Raw genomic sequence first — 19,530 nt, 5'->3', positions numbered from 1 at the left:
TAGATTTGGATGTTTTCATGGTTAACATGAAGGAAAATAATGTCTTGATATTTTTTTTCCAAACTCAACTGCATGGATGCAACAGAAAGATTATCCCCTTCAATAAGAAAACAATGGTATAGCTTAGCAGAGTCAGAGAATCACCCAGCAAACATGTTCCTGCACTCAGTATACTGTGCATGAAAATAATATTGCTTTGCTTCTTCAGACTCCCCTAGCTATGCTTTCTTTTCACAGATTGTCCCTTGAAGAACAGATCTTGCTTTACTCAAGACACATAGGCCTTACCAAAAGACAAAACAAATCTGAGGTTGGGGAAAAGGAGATAGGAGAGGAAAGCATTTTCTACTGAGAGAATATTTTACTTATATGTCTGAAATATTTTGGCTACCTGAATGATTGTTTTAACTGTTAGCTTAAATAAAAGAATATTTCTAATTCCTATTTCCTGCTAGTGTCTGTATCTTAATTAGTCTCTTTAGCTGGAATTGATTTGCTGTTCATTGGATAAATGATCATTTCCAATTGTATTTCATTGAACAGATATAATGTACAATGGAAGTTTTACTGAGAAGCTTAAGCTGCTTTTTAAGCTACATGTTCCCCCAGGTAAGAATTTGACAGTCTTTAATGATCTAAAGCAGTAGTTCATTTCATTGTAATAAGCATAATTTAAATATTGTGCCTTTTCAACAAATTTGAAATGTGATATGACTACTGTTGTGGTCTGAAATCATATTACCACATTTTGTTCATGTATATAGATGATGAAATCTATGGAAGAGATTCTTTATAACAGATGGTCTACAAATGACTTTTGGTTTAATTAGTTTAATGATAAGTAGTTTCTGTAGAAAAATTACATCTTTTGTTTTTGAGATAAGGTTCAGACTAGCCTTGAATTTCAATCTTCCACCCTTAAGTCTCCAGAGTGCTGGGATTACAGGCACATATCTGATCTCTATCATTTGAATATTGATAGATATAATGTTGAATTTTTGTTGTTCTCATTACTAGAATTAGAGATTAACTTTAAACAAGCTACAAACTACCAGACTTACAAAATACTACAAATTTTTCAGAAAAATGGGACCAGACAGCAGGGATATTAAATACTTGGAAAGGAAGAAATAAAAGCTATCATTTATTGATCATTTGCTATGTGGAGGCTTTCACTTCACATGTATTCTTTCATTTAAGCCTTAGACTATCCCTGGAAGGTGATAATATCCTGAGAGTTTTGACAATAAGAAATTGGAAGGTTGGAAAGATTAGATTATTTGACAGAGATTACATAATTGGGATTCAAACTGAGGATTGTCTATGACGCCAAAGTTCAACTTTCTTTCTATTCTACCCTATTTCCTCAAAGTTCCAGTTTATACAAGTTTTTACTATTATTGACTGGAAGACCACATCTTTTCTAGACATCTCTACTCAGAGAAAACACTCTTATTTTTGAAACTGAAGGAACATTTTTTAAAGTACATAGTGTAATTCACAGATGCAAAACATTGCTTCATATTTTGTCTGAAGCCACAATTGGAATCCCTTTTAAAGTCTTCTCAGGTTAGCCAGGAAACATAAGTTAACAGACCAAAAAAGTAAAAGCAATCTTTAACAATTCACACCCTCAAATGGCAAAATCAAAAGACAAATCATTTTAGTTTATAAAAAGGTTTGCAGTCAAGCTAGGTTTACAGTGGAAAGCTTTATATTTCCATCTACACAACAGTCAGGGTGATCAAAAGTGGGGCACACATTACTACTCAGTAATGTTCAGGTGGGAATTAAGGCAGAAAAATAGCCAGGGCCTTATGTTCAGAGATTTCCAAATTACCATTTTTGTTGTTATTATTGTTGTTTTATTTTTTAATCTTCAAGTGATTATATAGGAGGTTAAAATTTAACATGTCTACTTATGTGTCCAGTGCATCTTGATCAGAGTCACTCCTTCCATTGTTTTCCCTCATCCTTCCTACCTCCTCCCACAATTCATTATCAAGTTTCCCATTATTTCAACTGGTAATGTCTTGCTGGATATTATTAAGAAGCAAGCAAAAGAAATAATAGAACACCAAGTGATCAGATACTTACTGAATTTACTGTATAATACTTTTGATTTTTTTTTTACACAATCCCTTGCTTAAATTCCTGCTCCCACGTTTACCTAACCGTTTGGGTTACATGTTTTCAGCTTATACTGAAATAACTAAGGATTCTTCAAAGGGAGATGATCTTACAACAGAAGAATTGCTTTATTTCAGCAAGCTCCATGGTAAATATTTCTTTAAAAGTTTACATAGTTTTGTTGTTTGGAGATGCGATTTTACCACTCAGGCTGGGCTGTCATGACCATAAGTAAATGATATGTATGTGTGTTATATACTTCATTTATACAGGGGCATGAGTTCTGATTAATGTTACTGTATGTTAAAGTGAACATCAGCTTTAGATACCTTACAAGTAACTTCTTTAATCAAACCATTTTCAGAGAAAGGTACTGAGGTCCAGGGGAAGTGGTTTCACAATGGGGTATGGTCTTGCAGTATGGCTATGTGATTTTTTTTCCTTCCTCATCATCTTTGAAACAAGTCACAAAGAAGAAAATACAAAAATAAAAGGAAGAAAATACCACCCATAAATAAATACTTAATCTTTGATATACTTCTTTCTAGGATTTTAAAAAATATTAATATTTTTCTAATGTCCTTTCTACTGTGAAGAGTTTTTAATACTTTGTTGTCTCATGGCAGGTGAGGTCAGCTAAAATTGGCCTGCTAAATAAAAAAATAGCATGTTCTTATCTTTGTGTGAAATGGTCTTTTACTTTTAAAATATATTTGTAAAATACTTTCAGATAATCAATTGCCTTCTTTTCTCTTTAGTTTCCAGGCCTGCAAATAAGAAGAAATCAGAATTAAGAAAACCCAGCTCTATAAAAGGTACTATGACCTAATAAAACTATTTAGTTTATTAAATTATTGGGGTTTTTTGATACATGGGCTCACTATGATAAACACTGGGGCTTTCTTCAAACTCAAGATCTACCTGCCTCTGCCTTCTGAGTACAAAGATTCTAGGAATTTGCTATCATGCTCAGTTAAAATTTATTGATTTTACAAGTAAGCATATTTATAAAGTGGAAAACATTAAGATTCCTTTTAAAAACTATTTGTCCTGAGAACTTGCTTGGTTCCTTTGAGTTTAAATTTTTATTCTTTCTTATGTTACTTGAGTCTCAGAAATTAAAAAATATATATTTTGATAATTTTAGACATGTTTATTTTTTTGCTAGTCCTGGGGCTTGAACTCTTGGCCTTGAAATAGGATGGCCTCATTCCCAGAATTCAAATTTAGCTAGCAAGTCTATAGTTCTCTGTACCCCCAGAGTAGCCTGAATTTGGCTTCTAGGACCCCTCAAGGAAAGTTTCCTTTTTTTCTTTTTCTCTTCTTTTCTTTTGGTCAGTCAGGGGGCTTGAACTTGAGGCCTGGGCACTGTCCTGAGCTCATTTGCTTAGAGCTCATTTAATCAAAGCTAGTGCTATACCACTTTGATCCACATCTCCATTTCCAGTTTTCTGGGAGTTAATTGGAGATAAGAGTCACTCAGACTTATCCTACCTGGGTTGGCTTTGAACCATGAAACTTGGATCTCAACCTCCTAAGTATCTGAGATTATGGGCGTGAGCCACCAGTGGCTGACAATCAGGGGATCTCAAATGATTATTTAAAATCACATTACAGTCATCTGGACTAAACTATATTTTATTAGTATAAATTAATTGTACAAAAACAAAGCTAGCCCCGGTAGGAAAGTCCATGAGATTCTTATCTCCAGTTAACCACCAGAAAACCAGAAGTGGTGCTATGGCTCAAGTGGTAGTGTGCTCGCCTTGAGCTGAAGAGCTCAGGAACAGAGTTCAAGCCCCATGACTGAAAAAAAATTGTACAAATTGTGCTATTTTCATACATGCAAATAATGTGCTTTAATTGTGTTTACTCCTCAGTGGATAGTGAATTTTATATATATATTTTTTGGGGGGAGGGGTCTGGTTGTGGGGCCTGAACTCTGACCCTGGGCACTGTCCCTCAGCTCTTCAGTTCAAGGCTAGCACTCTGCCACTTGAGCCACAGCGCCACTTCCGGCTTTTTTCTTTTTGCTTATGTGGTGCTGAGGAATCGAACCCAGGGCCTCAGGCATGCAAGGCACGTGCTCTACAACTGAGCCACCCTCCCAGCCCAGTGAATTTTTTATAAAGAGCCACTATACACCACTTGGTTATCTTCATACTAAGAATTCTGGTAGCTGGATTAGATGGGCACCAGTGGCTCACACCATAATCCTAGCTACTCAGGAAGCTGATATCTGAAGACCTCAGTTCAAAGCCAGCCTGAGCAGAAAAGTCCATGAGTCTCTCATCTCCAATTAACTACCAAAACCCAGAAGTGGAGCTATGGCTCAAGTGGTAGAATGCTAGCCTTGAGCACAAAAACTAAGGGACAGCATCCAGGCCCCGAGTTCAAGCCCCAGTACCCTCACAAAAAAGAGAATTATAGTAACTAGTTTAAACTTAGTTCACTTGAGAATGATAACATGATATTTGGATTGTTAATTTAAATACAGCTTTTCCTCCTCTCTTTCCATGTTTTCCCTATTCTTAAACTTTCCCCAAATAAAATTTTAGTCTAAATGAAAATGGAGAAAGTATTCTGAAAGCCAATAGGTTGAAATAAAAGATAAATTCAGATTGTTTCCTGGGTTAAAAGAGACGAAATCTTATATCTCAGTGAAATGTCTTTCAATCATAATTATTCTTTTTGAAATGGACTGCTTATTGCAATTTTATTCTCCTCATTTAGGAAATGTTGATATTCAAGCATATATAAGTAAGTGGCAAGACGAGCTTCTCAAAAAACAAGAAAACATTAAAGATTTACCAAGAATGAGTCAGGTATAGTACTTTCAAAGAGAAAATTCTAGGTTCTTGCTTTTTTGTAGGAATGTGGATGTGGAGAACACAAAAATCACTAATATACTATTACAAAAATAGTCTATGTATTATCTTTGTACGTTTCAGGTGACCATAAAGAAGGAAACAACTTTTTAAATGGTTTTTTACATTAAACACGTCAATACATATAATATTCCAGATAGTCCCTCTGCTATAACAATTTGAGTCTGTAGAAAAATGTATAAATAGCATATTTCTAGGATTAATGGAAATGTTCATCTATCCACTATACATTTAGTGACTGCTAAGAAACAAGACTAAGAAATTACTAAAATAGGCCGCCGAACCTTAGTGCCTAATAATCTTGTATGTGAACCTGTAGAGACTATACTGATAACTATTTTGACACAGTTTTTAATTCATCATTCTTATACAATATCGTCAGAATATGTTTGTGTGTGTGTGTGCACGCACATGTGTATGCATGCATGATGCCAGTAACAGGGCTTGAGCTCAGTCTTTGTGCTTTCACTGGCCTTTTTCACTCACAGCTCTTACTGTACCACTTGAGCCAGGCTACCATGGGTACTTGTGGCTCACGCATGTAGTCCTAGCTACTTAGGAGGCTGAGATCTGAGGATTGTGGCTCAAAGCCAGCCCAGGCAGGAAAATCCATGAGACTCTTATCTCCATTTAACCACTCTTATCTCCACTTAAACCGGAAATGGTGCTGTGGCTCTAGGGGTAGAGTGCTCACCTTGAGCTGAAATATTTAGGAACAGTGCCCAGGCTCCGAGTTCAAGCCCCACAACCGAGAACAAAAACAATACTTTATCTTCCCTGGGCTGGCTTCAAACCACAATTCTCCTGCATATCTAGGATTACAGGCATGAGCCTCACATGCCTGGCTATTTTTTTTTCTTTTTTCTTTTTGCATGTTGTGGGGCCTGAACTCTGGGCCTGGGCGCTGTCCCTCAGCTATTCAGCTCAAGGCTAGCACTCTACCACTTGAGCCATAGCTCCACTTCTGGCTTTTTCTGCTTATGTGGTGTTGAGGAATCGAATCCAGGGCCTCATGCATGCAAGACAAGCACTTTACCACTGAGCCACCTTCCCAACCCCTTACATTTTTTAAAAAGTAAAATCTAGCTGATGCAGATATAAGAATCGCAAGAACTTTGCCAAAATGAGAACTATCAAATAGCTTAGTATTTCTTAATGGACTATGTGATTTGACAGATGAATAAATAAATAAATTAATTAATTATTAAGATACTTATTCTAAAATTACTATAAACTTATAGTACTAAGGAAGAACACAAGCATTTGTTATCATATATCTTATGAATGATATCCTTTACATATACCATTATTTCTAAATAAAACTTTTCTGATTGACATACAATTCTTGTATTAGAATAATTTTTTTTGGTTTTTTTTGGGGGGGGGTCCGGTCGTGGGGCCTGAACTCAGGGCCTGGGCGCTGTCCCTCAGCTCTTCAGCTCGCGCTCTACCACTTGAGCCACAGTGCCACTTCTGGCTTTTTTCTTTTTGCTTATGTGGTGCTGAGGAATCGAACCCAGGGCCTCAGGCATGCAAAGCAAGCGCTCTACCACTGAGCCACCTTCCCAGCCCCTGGAATTATTTTTGAAATTGGCAAATATTTTCTGGGACAATCTGTGGATTATCTAAGGGCGATTAGTAGAATAATCGGTTCCTCTTCACTTTGACCATACTCTAGTTTAAGGAGGAACATGTTCACATGGGTTCCTTAGAGTTAATCTTCTACTGTTAGGTAGGTTCCTAAGAGTTGTTCTTCCCTAAATTTGTCATTTATATGGAGAAGTATGAAAGGTAGCTTAATAAAAAGTACACCAAATTATTTGAAGAAATACAATAGAATTTGTCTTCAGTCCTTTGGTTAAAATTTGTCAAGGAAGGAAGTGGCGCTGTGGCTCAAGCCGTAGAGCACTTGCCTTGAGCTGAAGAGCACAGGGACAGCACCCAAGCCCAGAGTTCAAGCCCACGACCAACCAAAAAAAAATTGTCAAGGAATAAATGATTTATATGTAGAGAAATATAAAAGGTAGCTTAATAAAAATACACTGAAGTAATGCTGGTAGGCATAGTAACTGGGAATCAGTCTGTATATAATGGGCTGCTATTAGGCAACAAGCACAAGGGCCGGAATGAATGTTCTTCTATGTTTCCTATGCATCTTCTTAGAAGCAAATTTTACTCTGGAATTAATCTATACTTCTGGGGTGAAGATTACATGCTACAAATTTCTATAGGACCAGTACCCTCTTCTAAGGTCTCTGTTTTGCTATGTTGAAAATGTTCTATTTCTATTGTATGTCTTCTAGTCACAGTTTATTCAGTTTTCAAAGACCCTCTACAACTTATTTCACGAGGACACTGAAGAAGAGTCATTATATCAAGCCATTGCTGTTGTAACCAGCCTTTTGCTCAGGATGGAAGAACTTGGAAGGAAACTAAATAGCCCTTCATCATCTGTCCAAGAAATCTCTGCTGCAATCAGTGCTGCTGAAGGAACCAGTGTGGAGAATACAGAGAGTTTTCTGGAGAGAAAGGCTGCCTCTCGAAAGGAGGATCATCAGTGGTCATTTTCATTTGAACAGATTCTTGCATCTCTGTTGAATGAACCAGTCTTGGTGAGGTTTTTTGAGAAACACATAGATTTAAAAGCCAAGTTAGAAAATGCAAAAATCTCTCAGTTAAAATCTAGAACCAAGGTTCACATCTCTTAGTTGGAAGGAATTGTCCATCTTAGATAGTTTTCCCTGGATTCTTGTAGCTGTCAGCTTGATTCCTGGGAGTAAGGCTCAGGGAGTTATCTTATTAACCAGTACATTTGAAGGCAAAATGAGACAAAGTTACAGAAGCACAATGATCCATTCCTTTATGATCTCAATTTTTTATATTCTCAAATACAGGGTTTTTTCCTATGCCACAAAATATGTAGTATAAGAGGAGTATGCTCAGTGAGACCACCAGAGGGCACCACTATACCATTTTATTAAGGAAATTACTGACTAGTGCTATTTTTGACACAAATTACTGAAGATTTTGAAAAGGTGACTCTGTATTTATTAGTAAATAGTACTGACATGTCATATCATGTCATATGTCAGATTACTTCAATCCTACTAAAATACATTAGAAAAAAGGACCCTTAGATCTAGACCCAAAATTGTCTACAAGCTTGTTACCATTTGGGACCTTCCTTTTCATTAGCTAAATAAAGTACTAGTAACACATTAAAGTTAACATTTGGTGTAGTAATGGAACTTGTGCATTCTCTGAACCTGAAGGATTGAAAATATATTCGCTTATACTTGTTCCTAACTCTGTTACTGGTAAAAACAAATCAATAATTCTAAACTCTGGGCTACTGTAAAGAAAAACAACATAGGGGGCTGGGAAGGTGGCTCAGTGATAGAGTGCTTGCTTTGCATGCATGAGGCCCTAGGCCAGAAGTGGAGCTATGGCTCAAGTGGTAGAGTGCTAGCCTTGAGCTGACGAGCTGAGGAACAACGCTCAGGCCCAGAGTTAAGGCCCCATGACCAACAAAAAAAGAAAGAAAAAGAAAAACAACATTGGATTCAGATTTAAGCTTTTTGAAAATGGTTAAGCTAACTGTACAGGAGTCTCATTAGACTGACAACTAGAAATCCTTCAGAGCACTACTGTTTGTTGCATTTGTCTCAAGTAACTTGTGACTGCTTTGGTCCTAGCTTTAGACTTTGGATTTTTATCAAATTCTCATTTACAATAGATAGTAAGGTATATGCAAAATGACCAAGTTTTTCATATTAGTCTGGCAATTGCATGTACTTAACATGTGATACTTGCCAAGATAATGTATAGCTAAAAACAACTAGCTGAAAAGTTTTTGACTGATTAAATGGATGGATAACTTCTATATACCTTATGCTGCTTTCATTTCAATCATTACATGAAAGTCCATTTGGAGATATAATGGGCTTTGTTAGCACTTTATTTTTAAAAATGAAAAAAAGTAAACTACACTATACTCTTCTGCTCTGTTTCTGACTAAATCAATTGTTTAAGCAGTTGACTTAGAAAATAGGGAGAAATAATACATTGGCACTTCTTTATTTTCAAAAAAGATTTTCCTAAGGAGGACTATAGATGAGATTAAAATTTTTTGCCATTTACAAAAAAAAAAAAGATGGGTTTTAAGCCCATTGACTTGTCCAGATGGGGCAGGCAGACCTTCTTTATAGTTACACATGATTTCTCTGTCTAAGGAGTTGTTACATCAGCCTTTAGCAAGAATCTACTGTGAACAAAACAACATAGAGGACTTCATTGCCATAGAACATGTTACTTTCAGAGAAGTTAAAGAATTTTCAAGTTGAGCCTTTGAAAATTCATCTGTGGGATATGGCCAAACATTTATTGGTAGTGACTTTAAGATGATTCAGTCACATTGTCTTTTCAAGGAAGTTACCACTTAGAGATAGCTGGTAAATAACCATCTATGCCTTTACTAGAACAATTGAAGTATGTCCAAATTTTAAAATTGGTAATAGTTTATATGAAAACATTTCATGAATCACATCTGCTATTATGCAATGGTTAAATTGAATTAAAATACCACTTGAAAGATATGGTTTATCCTATATATACAGGCACTATTATACACACTTCATTGAACATTTTGTCATTTGTATTTACAATAAATCCTTTCTAAGAGTGTATGTTATTAATATTTGGTATTATTTTAAAGTCAATACAGTGAAGATTATTGAATATTGTATTTTTAGCTTAGAATAATTAAGATTGAATGCTAAGAGCTTTCTGAATTGCAGAAAGATTATAAATGGAAGTTAAGACATTTTCTGAATCTGCAGGAGAAATAAGCTAATACATTATAGTTTTATAGCTGCTGCCTTGTTAAGCAAATACCTTCTTAATATTTAAAATTTTATGTTATTGTTTCACATTGATCCAGTTCATTATACCTTTTATGTTAAATGATATAAGGTAATTCATTTGTCTTTATAAAAATAAATGTTATAAATATTGAACATGAAAATTGTTTACTTAAAAAAATTCATTATTCATATTTTTTCTGTGGTGTATTTGCACTTAGATATCACTTGTATCAATTCAGAATTCAGTTGCAAAGAACAGGAATCACTCCTAATTTGCTTAGGCAAGAAAATATTGATTATTGGATATTAAGTGGCTTAAATAATTATGACAGGGACTAGCTAAATCGAGCTTTCAAGAGCCATCCATGTGCTCGTAGGCCACCAGGGGAATTCCTAACGGTTCTATGGTGAAGAAACTGCTACTTCCTATCACTGCCTCCACTGCTTCTAGAACCATACTCCATTCACTATGATTTACAGCAGCAAAATAGATGCCATGCCTCTGCCCCTCAGCACCCACAAGTTAATGACAAAATTGTAATAGGACAGCCACACATCCCCACAACTGTGTTTACTCGTAGAGGTGGCAGAAGCATAGCCTCTCCCTCACTTCTGACAATCAATCACATCTCACATATCATTTGATTGGCCTATAATAAATGCAAAATTATATTTGCAAGGGAAGTTGGGAAGTCTGCTTTTAGTCTGAAGTACAGGAGAGCACATTAAGAGTTGTTCTTTATTACTGTACAAAGAGCACAACATATTATCTCACCATTTCTGTGAGTCATAACTATGGGCTCAGTTAGGTCCTCTGACTAGGATTATACAATGCCATATCCAGGTTGTCAGCCACTCTGATTCTCAGGTAGAGACGCAACTGGGGAAGATTCCACTTCCAAGCTCACTCAAGCTGTAGAAAGAATTAATTTCCATACAGTGTTAGGTCTGGAGATACAGATTTCTGGTAGTTAACTAGAGGGTGCTCTCAGCTCTTAAGACTTTCCTAAGTTCCTAACAGCTGCCCTCAGCCTCTGCAAGCTGTCTATATTGCTTTGCCCTGTGGGCTTCTCCAAAATGTCCACCTCATCAAGCGAGCAAGAAGAGTCTTTAGGGTTAGTTTGCTTTATCTGATATAATTGTAGTAGTGGTTCCCTACATTTGCCATGTGCTGTTAGTTTTAAAAAAAGTTACAGGGTGGCATTGATCAAGATGCATTGCACTTATAAATTGATTGGTTGAGTTGAAACCCCTTTGTATGACTACTTAAAAATTAAAAAGACATTTTTTTAAAAAAAGTTACAGGTCCTGCCCACACTTAAGGGGATAGATTACTGAAAGACATGAACATGAGATCATGGATGGGGGTATCTTCAGAGTCTTAGAGTCTGCATCACAAGCACCAATCTTTGTTAATAACTTAATCACCACTTTCACCAGACAGCACACCCTTCTCATGCTTCTAAATGACAGCTAGTCATAACAGCAGCTTGCTTCTGCCTATCCTAACACATTCCCCTCAATCAAACACAAGTACACTCATCTCTTCTAAGGGAAGATCCAAGTTTCTGTCAGTTACTTAAATCCATGTTGATGTTCAGTCCGCTCAATTCAGTTTCAGTCCCATCTTGATATCCTATAATGTAAATGTAATTGTAATGGAATGTTAACATTAACTCACCTTGTATAAAGCAGTAGGGGAAAACGAGGCAAGTAATTTGATTAGGATGTATAAATACATACCTAAAAGTGACCAAGGATCTGGAGGTGACTAATGTTGTTCTCATTGCTTCTGATCATACCATAAGTTAACTTTTTGTTGTATACTTGCATGAAATTTAACAGGTAAACCTATAACCATTACAGATATCACAGTACAAAAGAGTTGCATCATCCTAAGGAAACTATACCACCTCTATTTAAAGTATTTTTTACTATTGTACAAATTGTTTATGAATACAATATCTTAATCTATGTCACCTCTTTTATCATCCCCATGTCTCCCAACCCTCACCCTCCCCTCAGTTGTCTTAATTTTATAGGATATACACTGAATTTTATGACTATATTCTTCTACCTCCCATACCACCTTTTTATATACTTTTCTCTCCCCCCTATACAATAAGCAACTAGTCCTTTATCCACATTGTAAAAGGCCAATTTACTTTCCCAATATCTCTGTCCCTTATAGTCATGTGACCAAGGGATGGTTTGTCAGATGCTCCTCCATTTACCTTTTCAAAGTATGGCCAGCAAGAGGAAAAGTAGAGAATTGTTATGATGTCAACACTGGTTTTGTTTTCATTTATGCACGCTGACCATTATAACTATTTGCCCACCATTTCTCTCCATTTGTCCACACCCTCCCTGTAGTCTCCACTTCATTCAGAAAAGATGTATTTCCTCTTCCTGCCATTCATTGGTTAAACTGTTAATAAATTTTTCAAAGGGGTTTCACCATGGAAATTCAGCCCTGTGTATACCATACTTTGGTCTGTTTGATTGTATATGCATGCAACCCTCTGTGTGTTGTCACATACATTTATATTTGGGGATCTTCACTCAATATGAATTTTTCTCAGCACTATGTAGTTCCCTTCAAATGAACTTGAAGGGACAGATGGAGTTGGCATAGAGGTGGGAGAACAATAGGAGGGGTGACACTAATGATATACACATAAATTGACATTTAATTTAAAAGCTTCATACAACTGTTTAAAGATAAAAATGACTTTTTAAGTCCTGAGCTAACAATTTTTTTTAAAATTCTGGTTCTAAAATAGGAATTAGAATTATTTTCCATGCACACACACTCTTACCCCTTTGCAGGAGGAGTTTCTTAGTAGTTCAACAGTTTTCTGGTTGTGGGGCTTGAACTAAGAGCCTGGGTGCTCTTCCTGAGCTCTTTTTGCTCAAGGCTAGTGCTCTACCACTTTGTACCACAGCCCCACTTCCTGTTTCCTGGTGGTTAATTGGAGATAAGAGTCTTAGACTTTTTTGCCTGGGCTGTCTTTGAACCACAATTCTCAGATCTCAGTCTCCTGTGTGACTAGGATTACAGGCATGAGCCACCAGTGCCCAGGAATAGGATTCTTTTTTGTTTGGGGATACCCCCCCTAATTTTATCTGGAATTTGTTTCTTCAGCTCAAATAGACTGACACATGTAGCACTGGGGACTCTGGCACTGCTCCCTTAAGGCAAGGTAGAGTGTTCCAGTATGTACATTCCTACACAGATAATCACCAGAAATGCACTTTATCCTTTAGCTCACATTATACTCGTTTCCATTTTTGTCGCCAGGACTGTTATCTCTTCCCATCAAGCAATGGATTTCATAGCTTCTAATTCTACATGTCTTCCTGGACCTGGAAGTCAGTTATGGCTTCAATTAAGATCTTGATCTGTGCAATATCCCACAGATGTTCATGATTTTTATAGCTTTTTAAGACATCCTGTCTGGAATTTGATTAAAATTTTATAATCATTCTCTAAGACTTATTTACCTTTTTTGCATATGCCTGATAGGCAAGTTAAGTAGGGAGATGATAGAAATCACCCCACCTTCCCTTCACACACTCAGCTTCTCCATGCACACTCATTTCTGTGATTTCCCCAGGGATATAGTACTGGCACATCCAATCCAATGAATCCTACTTGGCCTTTCCAACTATAAATAGCCCTCACCACAATGGTTAGGAGCAAGTATAATAAATCTTCTCAGTTGTTGATTGTGCCTATTTCAAGTATGCATTCAAGAACTAAGAAACCACCATTGACATATTTGCAGATCTGTGGACCCACTGAGATGGACTCAAGATAAAACTGTTTTGACTCCATAAACCCTGACTGGGACCAGTTAATAACCATTCGGCTCTAACCCCACCACTATCCCCATTCCAGCAATACAAGTCCAATAGTGTCTGAAAAGTCTGAGTAACACCTGTGTGCAGTTATTCTAGTACATGTCTATAATCTCTCTGTTAGGAAGAAAAAGGAAAACTAGAAGAAAGATTTACAGTATCCATTCATGGCATTGCAGCATGTTTCCCTTTAAGGCCTCTGGCTGCAGGAATGACTCAGGACCGCTCCAAAGATGGGGTGAGAGGCCATGAATCTGCATCATGACCAACTTCATAGCATTGTCAATACAGAGAGAAATTCTATTGTATTATTTCTACATATGTTTAAGATATACTCCAATCGCTTCTTTTGTCAGTCTCCCAAAACTTTGCAGTGTTTATCTCTTTGCAATTTAGACTAGTCATTTCTTTGGTGATGACTCTGATCTGACAAATCGTGTGGCTGCAAGTAGTGAGGGGTAGTAGAGAGTACATGAGGAGAGCTGACATCATGCCTTCGAACTCAACCAGTATTTTCTTAAAATACTGTTTACCTACGGTCACTCCTCGTGCTGTATCCTTTACTGTTCAGGATTCAGTTTCAGAAAACAGAAGTCACTGCAGCTAGTCAAAGGAAGAAGCAACTTACTACAGAATTGTTTAAGAAGGCTCAAAAAACAGGTGTTAAATTGAGCCTTCCATAATGACTCCCAATAGAAAAGGTATGACTCTCAAAACCACATCCCAAAGCAAGACCATAAAAAAGAACTACTGTCTTTCCACACAACCGGGAAGTTCCTGGTTCCAGGATCCTGTAAACACAGTATGACCAAATTGAGATGCTATTACTGCTACTGCCACCTCCCGATTCTACTACAAATCATATAGCCTGCGTTAGCAAACTGGATGCAGCATGCCCTACCTCTTGATTCCAATGCAGTTAATGACTGGACGCTGGGACTTCAGCTAACCTTGTTGAAGGTTAACCAAACCCTTTAACTACTGTGCTTGCAGGCAGAGGGAGGAAAAAAAAAAAGCAAATGCCATATTACACCTTCCAAATCTCATACAAGTGTATGATTTAAATTTTTCTGGGGCTGGGAAAGTGGCTCAGTGGTAGAGTGGTTGCCTTGCATGCATGAGATCCTGGGTTCGATTCCTTAGCACCACATAAGCAGAAAAAGCTGGAAGTGGCACTGTGGCTCAACTGGCAGGGTGCTAGCTTTGAGCTGAAGAGCTGAGGGACAGCACCCAGGCCCAGAGTTCAGGCCCCATGACCGACAAATAAATAAATAAATAAATAAATCTGAACATCAACTGTAAAGGAGTCTAGGAAATGTGTGTGTATATGTGTGTTTTCTCCACCACCCACAGTATAGGATGACACTAGAGTGAGCGTGGAATATATATGAATACCAAGTATAATACTTATCATTTAGCAAATATGCAGTATGCTCACCTTGAACCTCAATTCCAGGAACACAGGAAGCTCAGAATTCTCTGTTTCTGTCCTTTTTTTCTGTTGCTTTGAATCACCCACTACTTTTAAATGAACAACTAAGAAAATAGCCAAAAAGTCCACCGCACCATCTTCTAAAAGAAATTAAAACACACAGAACTTATGATGATTTTTATATTTTTCCTCAAGACTTATAAGGTTACAGAAGAGGAAAGTCACATCCAGTAGCACATGGTCATCTGCCATTTCACTGGTCGCCAACCTTCTTACTTTTATCTAGAAGTTAATCCCCATGTGATCCTGGCCTGTCCAACATCTGTACTCTCCATTAAAAAACAGTACATTTCTCCCTCCTCACTACTTCTCATGATTAGTGAGGCCTACCCGTCTTGTTTATATTTGTAGGCACTCCTCAAATTGCAGTAGACACAAGGATTTTTTCCCATTTCGTTATATACGTGAATTTATCAAATTCACTTAATTTGTTTATGCTATATTTTATAAAAAGTAGCTTCTTGTGTTTTGAGATCGAGATGGAAGCAAGGACCAACCGATATGAGATACAAGAAATATCTTAAAGAGAGAGTAATAGAGGTGGGATGAATATGATGCAAGTATACTATGTGTGTGTGTGTGTGTGTGTGTGTGTGTGTGTGTGTGTGTGAGTGTGTGTGTGTGTGTTTGGGGATGTGTGTGAAAATAGCATAAATAACACCACCAAAACTCAAAAAGGAGGAGGAGGGACGAGAGTTAAGAAAAAGAATGTAGATACTGAGGGGATGAATTTGATAAATGCACATACTTTACATTTTGGGAATCTTACAATGAAAACTCCTACAATTTATGCTAACAAAAAGGGGAAAAATGAGCATCTTGTTCTCTCACCTCTGGGAATTCACATCTTTGATGTCCCAATATTTCTGTAAGTGATTAGCATTACTACCTGTTACGTGGCTACTGATTACTGGTACCCTAAGCATCTCAGTGCAACTAGTGAGACTCACTCATTTCCTTGCTTACCACTCCTAGAGGAATCACACAATTACAATGAAAAATTGGAGTTAGTTAATGTCTCTCTCTTCTTTCTATTTAAACTGGCAATTCTCAAAGGCCATGAGTAATTGTTTCTCCCCTAAGCCAAGACTTGAATACATTAGAAGTGATTAAATACTGGCTTTTTTCTGATCACTAATTGAATAAAGAGTTGACTAGGTCATGAGGGATTAGTAAGTACCCTTATTTTAAAACAAAAAATGCCTCTGGGAGCTAGCTGCCCTTTCCACCATGTGAAGACTGAGCAAGAAGGCTCCATCTATAAAGCACACACCCAATTGGCATGCACCTTTCTGTTGGATTTTCTAGCCTTTAGACCTATAAGCAATACATTACTGTTGTTTATAACTAACCCAGTCTATGGTATTTTTATAAATGAATAAAGACGTCCATTTTAAAACGTTATTGGCTTTCTTGCTAATGAATTTTTAGTCCCTTATGTACTTTGTGTACTGGCCACTTAGATGAATAGTTTGCAAATATTTTCTCCTATTCCATCGATTGTTTCTTCAAGCTATCCTTTCTTTTGCTAACCACTTTGGGAGTTGATGCAATCCCATTTGCCTATTTTTGTATCTATTTGATGCCTATACTTTGGGGTACCTATCCAAGAAATCATTGCCCACATCCATATCAGAATTTTCCTTCCATGTTTTCACTTAGTAGTCTTACAATTTCACGCAAGTCCTACAGTTAAGTCTTTAATCAATTTTGAAGTGGTTTTATATCGTATGAGATAAGAATCCAATTTCATTATTTGGCATTTGGTTATTCAATTTTCCTAAGGCCATTTATTAAACAGACTGTATTATTTTTTTCCTTTCTATGGTAAAATGTCTAAAAGAACTCAAGGGAAGAAGTGTTTAGGTGATGATTGCAGAGGTACCATTCCCTTGTGACTAAGAGGGCGTGGCAGAGAAGAGCAGTCACCATGGGGCAGCCAGAAAGCAGAGAATGAGGAAGGTACTGGGGACCAGGTATATCCTTCAAAGGCACACCCCTAATGACTAAGTCTCACCACCTAAAGTTCCTGGAAGCTCCCAAAATAGAGCCACCAGCTGGGAACCAAGCCGTATTTCAACATATAAGCCTGTGGGGGGATATTTCATATTCACTCTAACAACGTCTCTTTCCCATTGTGCAATCTGAGAAACTTAGTTGAAATCAATTGACCATGAACACTCAGGATTTTTTTAAATTTCTGGACATAACCCTTTTGGAAAAAAAACTGCTTTAAAATGCAGCAGTGGTACTCACTAGACACTATTATACAACTTGCCGGTGGGAATGGGAGGGAAAACCTGGGAGAGTGTGAGGGAAGGGGTGACATTGTCCAAAACATGGACTCTTTACCCGACTTGTGTAACTGTAACCCCTATGTACATTACCTTTATAATCACAATAAAAATCTAAAAATTGTTTTAATGAGTTAATAGTTTTTCCTCCCAGAAGTTGTATACTTCCAATGTCAACATTGCAGTGTAACTTCTTGTTCTGAGCCAAGTAGACAAAATTAGATATTGATTGACTTCTGTTTTGTCAATCATGGGTCTTGAACTTGGGGCCTGGCTACTGTCCCTGAACTCTTTTGCTCAAGGCTAGCTCTCTCCCAGTTTGGGCCACAGCTCCATTTACAGTTTTATGGTGGTTAATTGGAAATATGAGTCTTGTAAACTTTCCTGGCCGGGCTGGCTTTGAATGGAAATCCTCAGATCTCAGTCTCCTGAGTAGCTAGGATTACAGGCATGATAGATTAATGTCCAGCCTGATTGACTTTTATTTTTTTGCATATTCACTAGCTTCTCAGGGACTCATGCTTACTAGGTGGTCACGCTACCACTGAACCACACCTGTAGGAAATTTACTAGATTTTCAAAGTAGTGTAAGGCAAACATTCTTGAACAGATAAAGATATAGCAATAAGGAACAGGAAGTAAGAGGCAGGAATTGATGTGACAATGAAGCAGCAGCAAAAAGGACTTTTTTGCCATTTTATTTTTTATTGTTTTTATTGTGAAAATATTGTACAGAGGGGTTACAATTACATGGGCAAGATAATGAGTACATTTCTTATCAAGTTTGTAGCCTCCTCCTTTGTTTCCCCTTCCCATCCCTTCCCATCCTCCTGCCCCCCCCACCAGTTGTAAAGTTCGTTTTCCACATAACGACTTGTACATCTCATTGTTGCAATGGGTCCACCTGTATCCCTATTTAAACAATTTGTTTTTCCCCTTCCCCTCCACAAATTATACCGACATCAAATACAGTGAAAGCAGTGGCTATACTGTGGGGGAGGGACATACAAAGCAACAAAGAAATAATCATAAATGTGTTAGAAGCAATCGCATGAAAGAAAAAAATATTTGAATACATATCTTAGGGTTCATTTCCCTAACATCACCTTATCTGACCTTTTCTGCTTGATTCAGACATACACTAGATATTGCAAATAAGGGAAACCATGGGGCCTATGTTTCTTTGGGCCTGGCTTACTTCACTTAATATAATTTTTTTCCAAGCCTTTCCATTTCCTAACAAATGGGGCAATGTCATTCTTTCTGATGGAGGCATAGAATTCCATTGTGTCTATATACCACATTTTCTTGATCCATTCATCTACTGAGGGGCATCTAGGTTGGTTCCATATCTTAGCTATCGTAAATAATGCTGCAATAAACATATTCGTGCTGATAGCTTTAGTGTGGTCTTGTTTGTAAACATTTGGGTAAATGCCCAAAAGTGGGATTGCTGGGTCATAGGGGAGCTCTATGTGAAGTCAGCAAAAGGGACTTTTATGGAGTGATGTAGCTCTTCTCTATCCTGATTGTGGTGGTGGTCACATGACCCAATACATATTTTAAAATGTAGAGAACTGTACACCAAATGAAAAGGACAATTCTGCAATGATAATGTAAAAAGGAAATATTACATATAAAATAGGAATTACTTTAAAAGAATTTGGCTGTACTAGAATTTAAACTCAAGGAGTCATGCTTTCTAAATAGGTACTCTGCTGTTGAGCCATGCCTCCAGCCCATTTTGACACTTATTTTTCACATAGTCTTACTTCTTGCTCAGGCTTGCATTTGGAGTACAATCCTATTTTTCACTAGCTAGAATGAGAGACATCTAATTTCTTCTGATCAAATGGAACATCGGGAACTTTTCTGCACAGGCTAGCCTCAAACCATGATCCTCTCAAGTAGGTAAGATTACACACATGATCCCCTTAAACCTGGTTTAGAAAAGATTTTCTGCACAGAATCTGTCTGGAAAAAAATATAAGGCACACATTTTA

At 37.2% G+C, this 19,530-nt stretch overlaps 1 protein-coding gene across 1 annotated transcript in view; it reads left to right on the top strand.

Annotated features, from left to right (window-relative positions):
• The window catches only part of Tbc1d8b (TBC1 domain family member 8B), a 61,666-nt gene extending 53,420 nt beyond the window's left edge, over positions 1-8,246 (top strand). Inside the window, exons 17-21 of the mRNA XM_070039978.1 lie at positions 544-609; positions 2,198-2,278; positions 2,889-2,945; positions 4,864-4,955; positions 7,322-8,246. Coding sequence (XP_069896079.1) covers positions 544-609; positions 2,198-2,278; positions 2,889-2,945; positions 4,864-4,955; positions 7,322-7,726 — 701 coding nt within the window. The 3' untranslated portion in view covers positions 7,727-8,246. The remainder of the gene's footprint in view (positions 1-543; positions 610-2,197; positions 2,279-2,888; positions 2,946-4,863; positions 4,956-7,321) is intronic.
• Positions 8,247-19,530: the final 11,284 nt, after the last annotated feature.

Source organism: Dipodomys merriami, unplaced genomic scaffold (genome assembly GCF_024711535.1).
Source record: "Dipodomys merriami isolate MVZ:Mamm:240054 unplaced genomic scaffold, mDipMer1.0.p SCAF_3, whole genome shotgun sequence".
Lineage (NCBI taxonomy): Eukaryota > Metazoa > Chordata > Mammalia > Rodentia > Heteromyidae > Dipodomys > Dipodomys merriami.
Note: the sequence above shows the minus strand (reverse complement) of the source record. Positions and strands in the feature narration are given on the sequence as shown.